Here is an 18298-nt window from a genome sequence, read left to right as displayed (position 1 = left end):
TGACGCTCCACATAAAACCCCGGTTGTGTGGGTGGAGGCATGTTAAAAGGAAGTACTACGTACTTTACATGAAATTATCCTCGATTACTTGGAAGAGGTTTGATGTCAACTGAAAGCTCCAGATGAAGAAATACTCATGAAAAAAGAAGTGGTTCTGTTGTCTAGCTTCCTGTTAAATGCTGCATGTGATGCAATTAAATATCCGTAGTTTCACTGAGGTGATGAGGTTCTACTGTATCCAACCTGTTCTACAGTGCAGGACACACATTAAAGAAGTCTTAAATTTCAAATGCAAAGGTCTTGAATATATTTTTTCTAGACTTCTGTAGTCCGTAAACTTAGTTCTAAGATGCTGTTATGTCTGGTTTTTAGCAAAAGCTAAAACATATATATACACACACACACACTGACTGTTGTAAACAGCTTCTGTAAGCCATTTGAGAGGCTTTGAGCATTTCTTAGGAACGCTGGAAAATATATTTTTAAGTGTAATGTCAAGTGGAAAGACTGAGACACTTCCTCTGTCTGTCAGCACCTCCACCTTCACACTCTCAGGGTGTCTGATGACTACACATGAACAAAAGTTGTTTGTAGTCAGAAACAAAACAGACAGCGGTCTACACAAAAAAAATCCCAACAAAAAAACACATTTTTATTGTACAGGTTTCAGAACAAACTACAGTGTGCAGGGATCCAAGTACCTGATCCAAACAGCAATGAAACACCTGAGGTACAATAAGAAAACATACATAAACAAAAAAACCCTGTCATTTACCTCTGCTACCCAATAACAGATCTATTCCTACAACAGTACATTATATCAACATGTTTACATTACAGTTATTTACACAACAAAGGGCTGTTAAAATGTATTTTTAACATCTGTGCCCAAAGTGGAGGTAAACGACTCAGTATGCTCGAGAATAGGACAAGAAATAAAACAGTAACACAATAGATTTAATTTGGTGTAAACACATTTCTCAGTTTGCTTTTCTTGAACACGTGAACTTCATAAAGTAATATGAGGCACCATAAGTTAATGACTAGCACATTTTCTATCGATAAAAACACCCTGATAAGCAAGTTCAGGGGGATGAATAACCTTGAGGGGGAATTCTATAGGTAATTAACGACATGCTTTTAAACTGAGAGGAACTGGCGAGTTACGACTTATGCAAACATGAATTTGACTAATTATAAATGAGGTATCATAATGGACTTCAGGTAAATTATGTCCTGTAAGTTGTTTATTTTTATTTATGTAGATGGAGACAGGAAGGACATGCAACAAATATCTCGTCACAGTTGCGTTTGTATGTGTCCTATACCCGGGACACCTCCTTAGTGGTTATTGTCATCATGTATATGGACACAGTTGAGCTTTGTGACATTCACCGTCTAAAGTCTCTGCAGTTTGCTTCAGTTACAGTTGTGCTGGTTGTGACTGAGTGGCTTGTTTGTAGGTAGTAGGTTGTTGGTCAGGTGGTCAGCGGGCTGCGATGCGAGCCATCCCCGGGTTAACGAAGGAGAAGTTTCTGAACATCGTCTGGTCGACGCTGTTGATGAGGGTCCGGTCGGCGCACGACAGCCGGGGCTTCTCGTTGATGAACTCTTTGTCGAAGTTGCTGCAGTCACTGGGCGACGTCTGTGAGGGTAGAATTAAAAAAAACAAACTTTAATATGCATGTTCTCAGTTAATAATCAAACATTCATGCGGGTAGAATGTGTTGCCTTCTAATAATACATTTCCCTCTGAAGGCGCAGATTATTTTCTCAGCTGTAAAATTCAAGGTAAAATAATCAAATTTCTTGTTTTATTCAATCGACAGTCAAAACCAAAAGACCAGTCATTGTTTTGAAAAAAAAAACTAAAACGCTGCCAGTCATCGTTGGCATTAGGGTTAACTTATTAATCACTGGTTAAGGTTTTAGTCATGCAGTAATGAGAAACGCTTTCATAACTTTCATATCTCAGAAAAAAGCCTATTAGTCTGAGGTGGGATGAGGTGTCAGGTGCCTTAACCAGACCTGTTTCTACTGACTCCTTTACTGAAGCAGTTATCTATATTTTAATGTGTTAGTTGTGATTTTATCCAGATGTTTCCAGAAAATGACAAAATTCGGTGTAAATGATTTTGAGTTTTAATGAAGTGAGTCATCTCAGGAGTGTGTGTTTTTCACTGTATTTCAGTTTATGTTAGTTCCTTTAAATGAGTTGAGTTTCTTCTGCTTTGTTGCCTGTAAAGAGCGTCAGTGTGCAAGAAACAGAAACTTAAATGAAAACCGCATCGATATATTGTATATCCAATATATAATATGTGGGTTTGTCTCATGTTTTTGAGCCTGTACGTAGACCCAGCTGTACTTACTAAGGTTGGCCTGAAGGGAGGCGCCACGTGTCGTTGCTCCAGGGCGTTCCAGTCAGTGCTGCTGAAGAAACTGTGCTGCCTGATGTTTCCTTTCACTCCCAGCCGCTCCTCAGGCTCTCTAACAAACAGCTGCAGCACAAATACACCAGAGCTGAGGTTAAATAGTCTACACACATTATTATTGATTTAACCAAAAAAAAAAAAATTAAATACAAGCTAAAACTTCACTGGAAAATCGTTACGACAAAGCAGGGATGTTGTCCCCAAACAAAAGAATTTCTGAGTTACTGTTCCGAGAGATTAATTACTTCCCCTAATATCACAAATCATTCAGGTGTATAAACACAAACAGGTCTGACCTTGACTAAAATGTCCTTGGCGTCTTTGGTGAGCCAGCGGGGATAAACAGGGTTGTCTGTGCGTATGGACTGAAACAGCTCCTCCTCGTCTCGGCCGTGGAAAGGAGACTGACCGATCAGCATCTCGTACAGCAGCACCCCAAACGACCACCAGTCCACCGAGCTGTTGTACTTCTGCCCCAGCAGGATCTGATCACGCAATCACACACACACACACACACACAATCACACACACACTGTTAAAACAGGCAGCCTCTAATGTTTCCTCTGATTCCAATATGCCGTCATAAATTCATGGCTGTTCCCTCGACATCACCCTTTGCTGAGAAAAAGGCCGGTTGTGCCAAATGATTACACAGAGCTTAAAGGATATAACACAAGTTAGCCCTTGGCTATATTTCTTTATGCGCACTCCAGCAGCAGGGGGTTTTGTAACTGATACAGCAGCTGCATCGGCTCCGTCACCTGTCACATGTGAAATGTGCTCAGAGCTGCAGGATTTGTCCAACCCTGTGCGATTTGGTGTTAATTTAACCGTTAGTCCACAGTGCTGTACGCGCTGTATGAGGTCAGAGAGTGCGGTCACCTCAGGGGCGATGTAGTCGGGCGTCCCGCAGAAGGTGGATGTGCGGGAGTCGTCCTGCATGTTCTCCTTACACATGCCAAAGTCTGCTATCTTTATATGGCCCTCAGAGTCCAACAGCACGTTGTCCAGCTTCAGATCTCTACAGAGGAGCAGGAGGAGGAGGCAAGACAGAGAAAAGAAATCAGAAAACAGAAAACTCTGAACTGTGTATCATTAGCTTCCAGCCTGTACTGAGACTCTACCTGTAAATGATTCCTTTGGAGTGAAGGAACTGGAGCCCACAGATGATCTCAGCTGCATAGAAGCTGCAGACAGACAAAAACGAAGAAGAGGAAAACGATGGAGAGTGTTACTGGTCTTTTTAGTGAACGTGTGGGAAAACTCGCCAAACAGCACAAAGCTCCCATCATGCATCTTGACAGACGTGTTGAGTTAATTTGTGATTGTGATTTTCGACCGGATACATACGTGGCTCTGTGCAAGTCAAACTTATGGCAGTTCTGGATGTGGAACATCAGATCTCCTCCGTTCAGATACTCCATCACGAAGAACAGGTTCTCCTGGACACACATGCACAGACGTCAGAGCTGTGGAGGGTTGGACTTCACGTGTACAGATGAGTGCGTGGTTGTTACCTTGGTCTGGAAGGTGCAGTAAAGGTGCGTGAGGAAAGGATTTTCCCAGGCTAAAGACAGGACCCTCCTCTCCACCATGGTGCACTCGACGTCATCGTCCATCAGGACCACATCCTTTTTTAGAGCCTTGATTGCAAAGAACTGCCCACTCTTTTTCAGCTCGGCTAAAAACACCTGGAAACACGGCGAGAACGTCTGAAAAACTGCAGCTGTCGGACTGTTCTTTTCGTGTCGCCCACCCGTGTAAGGCCCCGCTTTCTCACGCTGGTTCCGGTGCAAAGAGCCACGGACGTCAGAGAAAAGAGAAAATCTGTGGTTTTCTGTGGAAACTGGCTGCACAAACCACAGGTCTCACTACGTGGTTTGTGAAAGCTGCTTGTTGATTAGAAAGAACTATCATGCTTTTATGAAAAACAAATGGAAAACGTCTTTCCCCTGAAGGTGTTCTCTATTATTTCTGACAGCTATAAAAAGTCTAAGTTGTAAGAAATTCCATAAACAATGCAATTATCTGCTGTATATTTCTAATTTATCTTCCTGGAGAAACACCTCTGCCGCATCTCACTTCTCCTTTTTGAATAATTGACATTTTTTTTGTATGTACAGTTTATTATTGCCAAATGATGAAGCAAATCTGAGACTGATGCTAAATATTTACCCTCGATGTTACTGTTACTATGTTGCTCAGTTTTGATGTAAATCCTGTTCTGTGCTTTGCTTTTCTTCCGTGAACCAGATCATCTCCAGTACCTTGCCAAAGCTGCCTTTCCCGAGCATCTTATGTAGCACAAAGTCATCGATGATGAATCTGTGGTCCTTCCTTGGGACGGCGTACAGAGGCTCCTCGAGTGTCACGACCTCACTGACCGACCTGCTGATGTCCACTGGTCCCTCCCACGAAACACCTTGCAACTCTGCTACAAGAGGCATGTCAGAAAACACAAATGAAAGAACAGCGCGTTATTAAATAGCAGGAAATTACAGGTGTGATGAAAAGGGTGATTTTAGAGCTGGTGTACCTTTGTTTGCAGGTGTAGCTGTGGCCGGTAAACCCGTTACTAACCCCGATGGAGCTCGGACCATGCCTGGCTGACCAACACCTACTGGACCTTCTCGACCAATGATATCACTTTCTCTGGTGCTTCTGGCCTGAAGGTTGAAGGTAGGACCAGCATCAGACAGACGATATAAGCAGAATATTTCAAATGTCTTAAATCTTAACTGGGCAGAAAAGTCACTAAAACAGCGTGTAAACCATTTTTAGACACTAAAACTGCGTCTCACCTGCTGTTTGCTCTCAATGATGGCCAGAGCTTCAGCCATCATTTTCTGGTTGATCCCACAGAGGTTGGCTACTTTCTTCTGGCATTTATGATGGACATTCATGCTACATTCTGCAGGGGACAGACAGAGTTAGCACGGTTACCGTGTAATAATGAGCCATTAGAAACTATTACAAAAATAACATTATTTAATGAACTACTTAGCTCAATGACATTAATTGATGATATATTATCCTCCAGTTCTGAATAAGAGTATATAATAATATACTGTGACAGCCAGGGAATAACATTGTTCTCAAATTTTATGTGAGCGATTTTCCTTTTGTTGTTGTTGCATGTGTTTAACGTCACATGGAACACGGCATCGCCCACCTGCTGCGGCAGCTGCAGTTTGTTTCTGGTCGATCGTCCAACACATGCAAAGAATTCTGTGCATATTTCTGACTGGAAATGTTGAAATATCTGCTGCTGTGGCAGCTGTTGTCATGTTGTGGGCTACATTGTCATTTTATCATTGCTGTGTTTTCAAAATTTGGTGTTTGAGAATTTTGCATAATTATTGTTCTTCATTGCACGTGACAGCAACAGAAAGTGAGGTGTAAGCTTAACTTTACAAGGCACAACAAGATGCATAGAGCCACAGAAATCATAAAGCTCCCGCCTCTCACCCTCACATTTGAGCCCCTGCTTGGCGAGCCCCCACAGCAGAGTCCCACAGTGTTCACAGAAGGTGGGACTTTTGTAGTTATAGACTTTAAACCTGTGGGGCATGTCGATCTTGAAGCGCTCCTTGTGGATCTGCAAAACACGGTGGACAGACATCACATCATGCACCTCCTCACGGAGGCCCCAGCCTGGGTTTGGCCTCGCAAACTGATTTGCAAAACGCGATCAGCCACGTGGCTGAGGAGGAAGTGAAACAAGAGAAAGAAGATAAAAGCAGTAAATGAGACAAGACGAGAAGGTCTAGTGTGATGATGCGAGGTGAATAGTTGGTTAGCAAGCATTATAACCACAAGCTGACAAATCTTTTACACATACTGCATCAGCAACTGCCAGATTTAACCCTGAGTGCTGGGAAGAAGGAGCGAGCGGTCGTGAAACAATGAGAGTGTGTAAAGTCTGAAAATCAGTGTGAGGCAGATTCTTACCATTGTTTCTTTGCTGTTAATGGCTGAACCGGTGCACTTGGCGATGACTTTGTCTATGCATTTTTTGTGGATAGCTGCATTGCACTCTATGAGACACAGAGACGGCACCGTGAGACACATGGGAAACGGGTGAAAGCATCATTAATAAAACTCGGCCGTCCAGTTTGTCAGTGGAAAATAATCTGACACTCACGTCTGCACTGGTAACCCTGCTTGTTAAGACCCCTGCCGTGGAGAAAAAAACAGGTGAAATGACTAATATGATAATGAAGAAAATGACTCATTTGGAGATTTATCATTTCTGAGCGTGTTACGCACCAGACGAATTCCTTGCAGACGGAGCAGAAGGTCGGTTGAGGGAAGAACGTGGCGCTGAACTCGTGACATTTGACAACGTGAACTTTGGCCTGTTTGATGGCGCCACGGCGATGATGCAGGGCGAACAAACCGTTTCTCTCCCGTTCAGACTCGGGGTCTCCCTCAGTCTGACCCGCAGCATCTGAAACACATGATACAAGATTTATTTCACAAGGGGGGGAAGACCAAAGACATTGAGCTCAGCATTCTGTGGACAGAGTCACTGCTTACTGCCAAGAAGGTTTCACACTTAGGTTTCTCACCTTCTGTGGATTGAGAAGTGCATCAGAGTTTCAGTTGTACCGAAGACTTAATCTAAACTGTCTCATGTGGGTGAGTCATTCTGTTGTGGCCCCAATTTATGATCCAGGTTCGTAATTTTTACAGTTTAACACAGAAATGTTGCTTTTTGCTTTATGAAATGATGAGAGTGCTTCATGCTGACACTGCTGCAGACGTATTTCCAGTGGGGGAAAAATGAGGCGATTAACTTTAACGATATGTAATAGCTGGTCTTTTTTTTTTTTTTTTTGTCTGTGTGTCTGTAACCGTCCGGGAAAGTCGATCTGAGAAATTTACTCCGGCTGCAGGGTCACAGTCACTGTACACGACTGCTGATTGCCAAGAAACAGCTCCAGCACAAATTGTAACTCACCCTCAAGCTCAGATCTTAACAAACAGACAAAGAGACTGATAGAAAATTCCCTCTGTTCTTATTCTCTATCTGAGAAAAACAGCAAATAAGTGTAAAAAAAACATGATGTGTGTTTAGAAAGGAGTCTGAGCTCTGCTGAAAATCGTGACACAGTGGCCGTGCCTTTAAAAATGCAGAATCAATCAGATTATCTGTCATTTTGAGCACAGTAAGACAATCTGTCACAACAAGTTGTACAGTTTGTATGTCGTTGAGAAGGAAGTTGTGCAGACCAGATTGTGAGTTTACCAGTCGCTCTGCCACCTGTTGTTCTGCAGTGATTTCCTATTTGCTGGGTCTAAATATAGGAACGTGAGATGGCTTCTTCCTTTTAGCTCTCGGTGACATCTCAGGCCTTGGCATGGTGTTAATGTCAGGAAAGCACCGGTGAGAAGGATCTAACACAAGGCGAACTCGTCGAGGGCTAAAACTTATGTAAAAAAATCTTTTTCTATCATGATTTGGTTTAACAGCGCTTCAACATATAATTTTTTTTCCATAAAATGATTAAATTTTCATTCAATTTTGTGGAAAAAGATTTGTGTGGTGCTCGCATTATACATCCTCTTGTTTCTGGAAGCAGCACCAGTCATTTCTGGGAAGACCACAGCAAAGAGCGCTTAGCATTAAAGACAGAAAGGTTTGCGGCAGACTTAATGAGAACAATCTCTTTTATTTTCACTTGCGGCTTTGCAGATTTTGTTTGGACAACTGATTCCGTTTGGTTGCAGTTTCAGCTAGTTACAGTATATTGTAGCTGCTATAACCAGTAGGTTGAATCATCTTATAAAAGACTGAGTCACTCACCACTTTTCTCCAGGTAATATCTGGCCTCCATCAGAAGGCGACCTTGTGGCTTCAGCTCCAGCTGAAACGAAGAGAAACAAACGTGTATTATCTCAGAACTGGAATCGTGAAAAAATCATCATAAGAAAAAAAAAAAAAAGATCAGTGTGTGGATTCAGGAGGATGACGCATGAACTGATGACAGAGGAGCAGAGTGCTTGTCTTGCTGTTTGGCTGCACTGAGGCAGACAGACTGTCTGGCACATAGAAAACACACACAGATGACTGGACGAGGGAGGAAGTTTAGCACCAGACTGTATTTGACTTCATTCATCCACTTATTTTTGTTGATTCGTTAGTTCCTTTTGGCAGACAATGCAGTCGGCGTGAAGCGCCTGTTGTCGCTCAAAGACTCGACCTGGTGGGCGATGCAGCAGGAGTCATGGTGGGAGAAGCACAGGTGTGGTAACAATAACAACGGCTTTATTCCAGTGAGGTGTCCCGGTCTCTGGATGCTGTGCATGCTGGCTCACTGACAGGTCGCACTGAGACACGTCAGGCATCATTAATGTTATTAAACACACCTCTGCTTTTCCTGCTATGGCTCTTCAAGAAGACTAAAGGGGACAAAAAGGACCTAAAAGACAGTTTGCCCATCTGGACTTTGCCAGAAGAGCCAAACAGAGCGTCTGTGGATGCAAACACACACACACACACACACACACACACACACACACACACACACACACACACCCCTCTGCACTAACCCAGATCTCCAGCTTGCCGTTCTCCTTCTTGCAGCGTGTTGCTAGTGAGTCCAAGGCCACCGTGGCCTCAGACTTCAGCTCTGCTGTCCGGTCCTTCACCATCACATGCATCATGCGACCGCGGTGAATGTGGGCATCAAATGTGGTGCTCCACGGCGGGTACATGGTGGGCTTCTTCTGCTTGTACACCGGGCCCTTGTCTATAAAGACAGAACATACAGACAGCTCTGTATTTGCAGGACTGTTTTTTTTTTTTTTTTTTTTTTAAATACTTGATTTTTCTCAGCAACAGAAAAGAAATGCGACCATAGTGGTGCACCGGGCGACATGTTCCTTCATAACCATGAACACACACTGTACTTTATTCTGACTCAGTCCCACATACTCCAGTACGCTCCACTAGAACGCAAAATGTGGCTTAATCCGCCAGTGAAAGTAGTCCCCAGCAAGTGCAGTATTGTTTGAGCCTTTTGCCAACATTATATAAATATATAAAAATGGGCTTGTGGCTAAGCCACAGACAGACAGACTAACCCACTGTTGGTTTAGGTCGTTTGTTGCCGTTTGTTGACAATAACAAAAGGACAGAATATCACCAGCCGTATCCTTTAAGCATTTAACTCATGAGTTTTGATTAATAACATCCGTGAAAATGGAGAAGATTTCCTGCCCGTGACGAAAACCGACACCAGGAATTAATCTGGGCAGATAGGATGAACGTACAGGGTATCACTCTCAGTGGATTAGATGCTCTTTTATGGTCCCACGCTGGCATTTAAAGCTAAATCCTTGACTTGTTTCTAGGTAACATATGGTCATCTCATGATGTTATAACTTAACCATCTGATTCTCTTCTGTTACTTCTCTACTTTACTTTAGTTTGCACTGCATGATGTTGGATATACCATCTCGGTATTTGACCACCTGGCCGGCAGACCTCACAGTATTGAGATTTTTAATCACATCACATGGTCAGAAAAAAAAAAAAAGACCCTCCTGGCCTCGATAATTGACATCTGCTGATTTTTCTCTGCAATAACATCCCATATATCCACTTACATAACAGCCACATGCCATCCTGCTGCTTCAACAATAAAGCCTGCTAAGCTTTTTACTCCCAAAGTGATCTGCAGCCTTCTCCATCATCGGCTCATGGCTTGTCCGACCAGCGGCCCTGCCAGCCGCCATCTGTGCTGATTAAAGCACCCAGAGAGGAAAATATGTCCGTTCCTCCCCAGACACATACACTAGGTGTCTGGGTGTGAGAAAGTTTCCTTGCGCTCTTATGCAGAGTGAGAGGTGACATGTTTTGGTGTCAACCATTTCTCAGTCAGTTCCTGTGTTATTCTTTGAAAAAGCACTAAGGTGGCATGTAGACTTGGTGTGCTCTGATGTCTCGACAGTCCCTGTTGCATCAGAGGAGTTCGCGTTTTCTTCTTTTTATCTACCGTAGGCGTATTATCAAATATGTTTAGTGAGACAGCGAGTTAAGAGTGTTTGGATTCAAAGTTATTGTAGTTTTTTTTTTTTTTTTTTTTTTAATCTAAAATCTTTTGTCCAGGTTCAGTATGTTTACACCTGAGCAGGACTCGGCCCTAATTCTCTCGAGCCACAGTGTAAATTCACCTGCACTGAAACAAGTCTGTTACTAGTGTCTGAGCTCCACAGCCTTGACTCAGCTGGTTTGCTGCTCTTGAGCAGGATTTTAAAAGTGGAAGTTAACCCAGAATGACCCGCCGTTTGACTACAGCGACGAGCTGTCGAACAAGATTTTCCATTAACACAGGGGATATATTTATATTACCACAACAAATAAAAAAGGAAACGGTGCTAAAAATCGGTTATGTGAGCAATTACTCAACATTTGTTGAAACTCACACGCAAAGGTCTTGTGTTCAGTGTAACTTTTAGTACAGCTACAGAGGTATACAGTATCATTTCAGACATTTTCAAATAAAGCCTGATAAACATGCCAGTGAGCCGCGCTCCTTCATTACCATGAGCCGATCGAGCAGATCATAACTGAGGAATTTAATGCTTACACTGTTTTTGAAAACAAACAAAAAAAAAAGTCTTTTAATGGTTCCCTTCAGTAAACAACTTGTGCTTGGCACAGTCAAAAAAAGACCTAAAAGACCTGTAAGAGCCCGAACACTCTTAACTTTGTGGAGGACTTCAAAGAAAAGCTGTTTATCGACACTTTCCATCGCTTTTATTTGAAGATAAAATCAGCTGCAGTGAGCCAAAATGCCTGATGGGAGCTATTTTTATGTTTGTTTGTTTTTATCAGCCCCTCATTTCACAAACTCAGCATGGTGCCAGTGAGCAATGTGTCCATCATAAACAATGAAACCGTTAATGTTTATCTTCTGTGGTGAGCAGTAATGTGCTGATAGGGAGGAATATTGTTTGTATTGTTTATCTTTTTTCCTTTAAATGCATTTTAAGCATAATGAGCTGTGTCGACGCTGTGATAGCACTGTCTTTTGTTATGGCTGAGATGTTTTCTTGCTCAGGTCAGTGTCATCCAGCCGTGAAAAAATTTATCTGAGGTGAAATGAAATGAAGCTACATGACACTGCACCTCAAGAGAGTCTGTACAGCGTAAACGAAACACACATAGTATGACCAGTCTTGTGGTTTCACAGAAGAGGAAAAGACACATCAGAACCCTCCTCTTTCCTCCCAGTGACACCCTGTTTTTAGCTCTGTCCTTCACTCACATTCACCAGTGGTTAAAGATAGCCAGATGTGGAGCAAAGATATCTGCCTCGAGTCCGTTATCGCGCTGGGAAGTTTCCCAAAGTTGTGGCGTTGGACGTGAATCAACAACCACAATGAAGATCTTAAAAAATGAAGGATATGGAGTCTTACTATTTTAAAAAGACATGGACCCGCTTGCATTTGCAGTGTTGTTCGTATCTGTTGTTGAAGGTGTACGTAGAGATGTAGCCAACAAATGCCAGCGCCCGTTCCAGAGCCTTAGTCGTGCTAAAAGCTTCAGTTGATACAACAGTGCTACGGCTAGTTTTTTTTTTTTAAAGTGAAAGTGAGAATAACTGATTGTCTAAGAAAATATTTTGTGTGACTCATGTTTTAATAATTTTTTCCACTGTTTTGGCATTCTGCTGTCAAACAGCAAAGCCTGCAAATAAAGATACTACTTCTACATTTCTATATTTATTCCTGCACCCACTGTTGTTGCTTAACTTAACAGCAAAGCAGAAATTCATCGCTTCCTGGGTGACAGGGGAATTATGTTTTTTTTCCTTTTTCTGAGAAATATCCAGTGAACATATGGCGCTCACAGGAGCAAATGTAAAAGCTTTAATGCTCTGGAATTAATGTGGAGTCACATAACTTTGTGTTATCAAGCTGTTAAAGGCAGGAAATGTGTTCATGTGTTTACATTTGTAAATACATTATAACGATGAAAGACTTTTCATCTTTTAAGGGTGGAAAAGACACAGAAACACAGTTTAAGTCTCAGCTGCACCTGAGGGTTATTTTCAGTATCAGCTGTTGACAGCTGAATGACTGATCAACATATATATAACCATAATCCTCTCCTGTTTCTATCTGTTAAACACACACGACCAAACAAACCCAAACAGTCACTAACCTGTTTCAATGGTCTCTTTCATGTAGACAGCACAGTATGGGCTCAGCACCTCCTCATGGTAGGCCAGACCAGGATCGATCTCAAAGTTGGAGAAGCCAATCCTTAGGAAAGGCGCCATGGCTGCGGACTTTTACTCTCTGATTTCCACTGAAGTATCCACCAAAAAAGAAATCCTCCAGGAAACTTTGCGATGATGCCTCCTTTACCAAAAAGCTGGAAACAGCTTCTGTGTCGCTGTCAAACAACCTTTCGCTCCACTGCAGTACTTGCCGACTGCCTCTTTTCCTCCAGAGATAGGGCTTGCAGGCGAGGAGGATGCAGAGGAGGAGGTTCTCTGTTTTCTGCCCTTGATGCTTTACACAACCTGTGAGAGAGGAAGAGAGAGAGAGAGAGAGGAAAAAAGAGAGAGAGATTTCATTACCCATGACATCGCAGCCACAAGAACTGGCTGTGAGCGAGTTTCCCCACAAACTTAAACACTCCTCACTGCTCCAGCTGGCTGTCAAAGCAGGGTTTTACACTAAATCAACATTAAGACATCTCCTCGTATGGAGCTGTGAAAACAATCAAATCAAAAGTGCTTACTGTGGGTGGGGGCAGGAAAATGTTTGAGAAGCAAGATAACAAAGCAGCCTTCTGAACCTCAGCGCAACTGACATAAAACCACCCAAACCTTCAGGACCTGTAAACACCAGCTGTCACACTCGGCGGAGCCTTTGAACACCTCGTGAAAAAATAACATAATCTCTTATAAAAAAAAAAAAGAAAAAAGAAATGAAAAAAAATCTCTTCTTTGTGTGATGAACCATGAAAATAACCACAGTAACACACTCGCACTGCCTGTACTGCAGCACTTTGGTGGCAGAGGCTTCGACTCGGGGACGGTCGATGTGATATTTGAGGCCTGCCGGAGAGCTGTGTGTGTGTGTGTGTGTGTTTGTGTGAGTGTAAGTGGGAGAGGAGGCTCAGAGGGGACTATTAATAGAGCTGAAACACTAAACGCGGATCAGGAATATACAACTGCATCTTAGTTCCGCAATACTTGTCATGGTCATCGTCGTCACAACTGGCATGAGTCACCTCCTTTACAGTAACTCCCCCTGACCCTGAGTCAGTTCTGTCATGTGGTTAGACAGACACGGACACATCCAGTAGGTAGATGTAAAGTTTATATTAAGCAAATGTCTTGTGCCAGCAGAGTATTTACATTTTTATACTGTCAGTATTTGGCGCCGTAGAGATTTATTTTTGTCCAAGTATGGAAACTGAATTTTGATTTGGAGAAACTAAGGTGCAAAAACTCTCTTTAAAATTAAAGTAGCAGCTCTGCACGTTAATGTCTTGTTGTGTTAGATCTGTAGTTTGTTAGGGGACCTTTGGATAATGTAAAGTTGCACTGATTAATATGTCAACATCAACTGATGATGTGTAACGTGAGAAGTGTTGCACATAGTGATTATTTCTCAGGAGGAGGAATCCCCTCAGTTCTGCGGAGGGCTTACATCTTGTTTTGGTTTTACAGGTCACTAATTTTCAGTTTTGATTCACTCTCGCTGTTCTCTGTTCTCACAGCATCGTTTCCAGCAGCAGCAGCAGGCAGCTGTTTGTTTTTATTAGAGAGACTAGTCCTGTGATGTTTGGTTGTACAGGATGTACAGATACTGACAGACACTTTTGTGGCAGGTTGTACAGAATTGCATTCCCTTGTAAAAGCTAGGGCTACAACAATTATTGTCCCTTTAATGTGCGTATAACAACGCCTGCCCCATCAGATTTTTTCCACTTTTTCTTGTTTTACTTTTAAATGACCTGAACTGAATACATCCCATGCAAATCAACCTTAAAATTATGTGAAGGTGATCACATCAAGTCATGACTCAACTTTTTCACCAACTGTTTAAACTTTCAGAGCTCCCTTCATTTGAATTCTGTAGCCAAATATTCATATTGTGGTGAGCAGTTACCACTTTTTTCTCATTTAAATATCACTTTTTTTCCCCATTAAATCAAATCAGACAGTCTTCATCAGCATACACACCCACACACAAACACAGGCTGATGCTGATTCTGATATTGAAATACTCACGCCAACACTCACGCCCACACACACACACACACACCACACACACACACACACACACACACACACACACACACACACACACACACACACACTCACACACACTCCTCCTGCCAACACAGATTCAAACATTTGAAATGTGCAGAGCTGCAGCCCTCCCCCGCAGCCTCCTGTGCAGCTCAAACTTGTTGTATAATGCTGCGTTTAAAGCAAGAGGAGTACAACTTCCGCTGCCGAAGGTACGACAGTGTAACCACACTTCCTGTCTCTGGGCGGTTTAATTGTTCCTTTTGAAGCTTCGCAGGTGGGGCTGTTGCAAACAAGAGACTGAAAAACGCCAAATATGAAACACGTCTGCTCTAAATTCTTAAGAGGTGGGCAGAGAAGAGCGAAAAATATGTGTTTTTGACACCTTTTGTTTGACTTTCTATTTTATATGCTGTGTTTACAGCATCACACCTTCATCAGCCTCAAGTTCATGTCTGTACGAAAACATACACACTAAACTTTGACCGCGAACCGACTCTTGTCTATAGTGATTGTGACATTGAAAACAATATATCTGTTTGATTTTTATTTCTGTTTACTTGGTTTTTTAGCTTTTTTACTTTACACGTTATGGACGAGACCTGGTTTTCTTTAACTGACCGTGACACCTGTTTCAAACTTCTATCTTTGGAGAGAGGCCTGTTAGTGGGTAGTGTAATTCTGTCGTATTCAGTTTTGAGCCTCAGCATTTTCCCTCGAAAGCTGCAAATGTGCCTGAATCCACTTGTTTGTGTTACTGCAGGCGCTGTAAGCTGGTTTAAAGAGTCTGTTGTGTTGTTTCATTGCAGGAAAACAGGGTCTGTGGAAAACTGTAGTAGCCTGGAAGCCACAAACAACTTCATTAACTTTGCTCACTTCACCACCTGGATGAGCGTAATTGTTATCAGGCCTTTCCCTCTGAGCTCTGTTATAGCTTATAAAACACCAAATACTGTGCAGCTTTTGAGCTGATGTACTGTAAAGTTTGAGGCCTGTGGTGACGCCCTAATGGGATTAATCCATCTGTGGCCTCCCTCTTTCTCACAAAGTAACCGTACGCTAGCTGTAAGTGGATTTAAACGGGACCAACAACAGGGGCCATTGTTAAAACAAGCTGCTGGCCTTCACCCTGTAAAACCTCTGATTACTATTTTGACCCAAAGCAGCAGCTCAGATGCCGTAAATCGGCTGCTGATGAAGTCTAATGTGCTTTTCCACACATGAGGTCACAAACAAAAAAAGAGGCTTTGTGATCATTTTTATGTTTCCGTTCAGTGAGCTGGTCGTGGTTATTTATAAGCGAGTCCGATGAACGTGAGCCGTCAGATCTCTGTGGCTGATGTTTATCACGGTGTATTGTGTTGTGTTGTCTTTGTGCGCACCCTTCCATGTGTGCAGGCGTCAGGCTGCAGTGGACTGACTTTGCTGTAGCCACCCGTCGATACTCAAATGCCACCCTCGCCCATCCTCAAACACACATGGAGTAAGGGGAAGGTCAGGGACCAGTGTGCCAACGCCAGAGACCTTTCAGAAACCTTTCATGAGAGAGGGCAAAGTCAGACGAGCCTCCCACCTGACGCTCTGTACCAAACACCATCAAACTACTGTGGGTGTGTACCAAAGCCTTTAGAAGGAGTCGAGAGTGGAGGAGGGGGTCTTTGTTGTTATTGACAGGAAGTCCATGTGTGTGACAGAAGCCTTTGACTACAGCTGCGGCTTTGACAAGAGCCCAGACACTCAGAGTGTCCCTGAAGTGCACGCAGGGACGTGACCCTCAACAGCTTCCATCAATGAAGCGTCCTCCAGTGAAACCACTGGTTGACGCTGCATGGGAAAGAGTCCATTTAATGAGAAACGAAATTCTGTGACCGTGGCAGCCAAAGATTTTTCCCCTCACAAGATGTGTTGTGTAACGACCTGAACAGGCAGCCGTGTGGGAATGTGAATAACATCTCCACATGTACTGTACTAAAGCACAGCTCTGAGGTCGTAGTATTTTTATGATCTTTTTAATTCACAACATCTCTCAAGGAAATCCTGCACATTGTACTCCATTACAACCACCTTACAGCCATAGTTACTAATTACTTTTTTAGATTACACCCAGAGAACATATGATCTAGTTATATAAAAGGCCTTATTATAGATTAAACCACCTAAATGTGTATAAATTAGTGAACATATGCCTAATGAATAATAGACCAATAGTTTATACAACAGTATAACACTGACAGGAGTCATTCTGCTGCATAAGGAGTACTTCTTTGATACTTTAAAGTATATTTATCCAGTAATAGCTCCATAATTAGAGGACGATTTTGAATGCAGGTCACTCTTTTAAAGAGCACCTCTTTGTGTTTGCCTTCATCAGTGAAAGCTTTTTTTTTTTTGACTCACTGAGATTAAAGCCAGTCCTCCTTTTTGTGTTTCTAAATCTACACTTAACAAGTTACAACAGGTCTGAAAACAGAAAAGACATCAGTGAAGCAGAATCAGACACAAAGGCTTAATGTCAACGACACATGCAGCCGTGTTGCTCACTTGATGTCAACCTGTGTCACCTTCATCACGTGTGAAGCGTCTTACATGTTGGCTGCTGCACATTTATCATAGCCTCACACACACACCCACACACACACACACACGGAGGCGGTAAGGCTAAAAAAAAAAAAAAAAAAGTTTACAGCTAAAACTGTGTAAACTCCCCTGAAATAATGAAAGCGGTACTAACCTGTGAGCGGCCACTGAAGTTAAGTGTCCGCCGCCAGAAGCTGCTCCATCGGAGCGTTTCTCTGACAGACCGGAGGGAGCAGCGACGGTGCGTTTAACTGTGATACCAGGAGGCGTTCGCTGACTGTCGGGATATCACAGCTGCATGAACAACCAACACAAACCGTTTGGTGCCGGATGAAAAATAAGCAGTTTACTGTTTACTGTACATTTTCTGTGCTTGTCCTCTGATTTGCGGCAGCTCCGTGCTGTTTGATTTACAGAAAAATCGGCATGTAGCGTTTAGTCTTGTTGCCCTGGCGTCTTTACGGCTTTTTAAAATCAGCTGCAGGACAGTTTGACGGGACCGTGAACGCCGCACAGATTAATCCACCCACAGGCAAACTAAAACTTATTTTTTGAAACAGCCGGACGAGGAAGAAGAAATTACAGGACACATTTACTAATCTTAGCTGGAAAGAGTCATAACCTAAGTGATTTTGAAACAGTGCTCCATTCAGAGAACTCCTCAGACAGAAGGCAGCGCTAATTTTTGAGCTGCTTCTGTTTTTTTCCAGTAAACGGAGGGCGGTGCTGACCTTAGACAACCCATGTGGAGTTTTTGTAAAACAGATTTTTATTTATTTATTTGTTTGTTTGTTTGTTTCTTTGTCAGAATTTATCATTAAAAAAATAATTTCTCAAAAGTCTAAAATTGTGACTTATCAAGTTCGTTCAAAACAACTTAATATTCTGTAAAGTTTTTTATTCTTTGTAAATATAAGTAATGTATTAATTATAAATACCAATTTCAAGTCCCAAACTATTATTATTGTTATTGTTATTATTATTATTGTTATTATTATTAACCAC

The 18298-nt window shown here is 42.5% G+C and overlaps 1 protein-coding gene across 3 annotated transcripts; it reads right to left on the bottom strand.

The window, feature by feature from the left end:
• Positions 1-631: 631 nt before the first annotated feature.
• On the bottom strand, positions 632-17576 carry prkcq (protein kinase C, theta). Of its 3 annotated transcripts, none has more exons than XM_041029984.1 (18): positions 17448-17576; positions 12610-12973; positions 8988-9187; positions 8242-8302; positions 6702-6882; positions 6577-6608; positions 6384-6469; positions 5901-6030; positions 5234-5343; positions 4969-5098; positions 4700-4866; positions 3950-4123; positions 3783-3874; positions 3557-3619; positions 3315-3453; positions 2729-2917; positions 2370-2498; positions 632-1645 (listed from the first exon to the last, which is right to left on the bottom strand). In XM_041029984.1, exons 2-18 carry the CDS (start codon positions 12725-12727, stop codon positions 1487-1489), a joined length of 2160 nt encoding a protein of 719 aa, XP_040885918.1. In that variant the 5' UTR covers positions 12728-12973; positions 17448-17576; the 3' UTR covers positions 632-1486. The 3 variants fall into 3 exon arrangements, with proteins under 3 accessions (XP_040885918.1, XP_040885919.1, XP_040885920.1); XM_041029985.1 differs by lacking the exon at positions 17448-17576 and adding an exon at positions 13195-13312; XM_041029986.1 differs by lacking the exon at positions 17448-17576 and having other exon boundaries at positions 4700-4863; positions 12610-13153.
• Between the last annotated feature and the right edge of the window lie 722 nt (positions 17577-18298).

The sequence above is a fragment of the Toxotes jaculatrix genome, chromosome 22 (genome assembly GCF_017976425.1).
Source record: "Toxotes jaculatrix isolate fToxJac2 chromosome 22, fToxJac2.pri, whole genome shotgun sequence".
Lineage (NCBI taxonomy): Eukaryota > Metazoa > Chordata > Actinopteri > Toxotidae > Toxotes > Toxotes jaculatrix.
The sequence above is the reverse complement of the archived record's forward strand: the minus strand, read 5'-3'. Positions and strand labels throughout refer to the sequence as shown.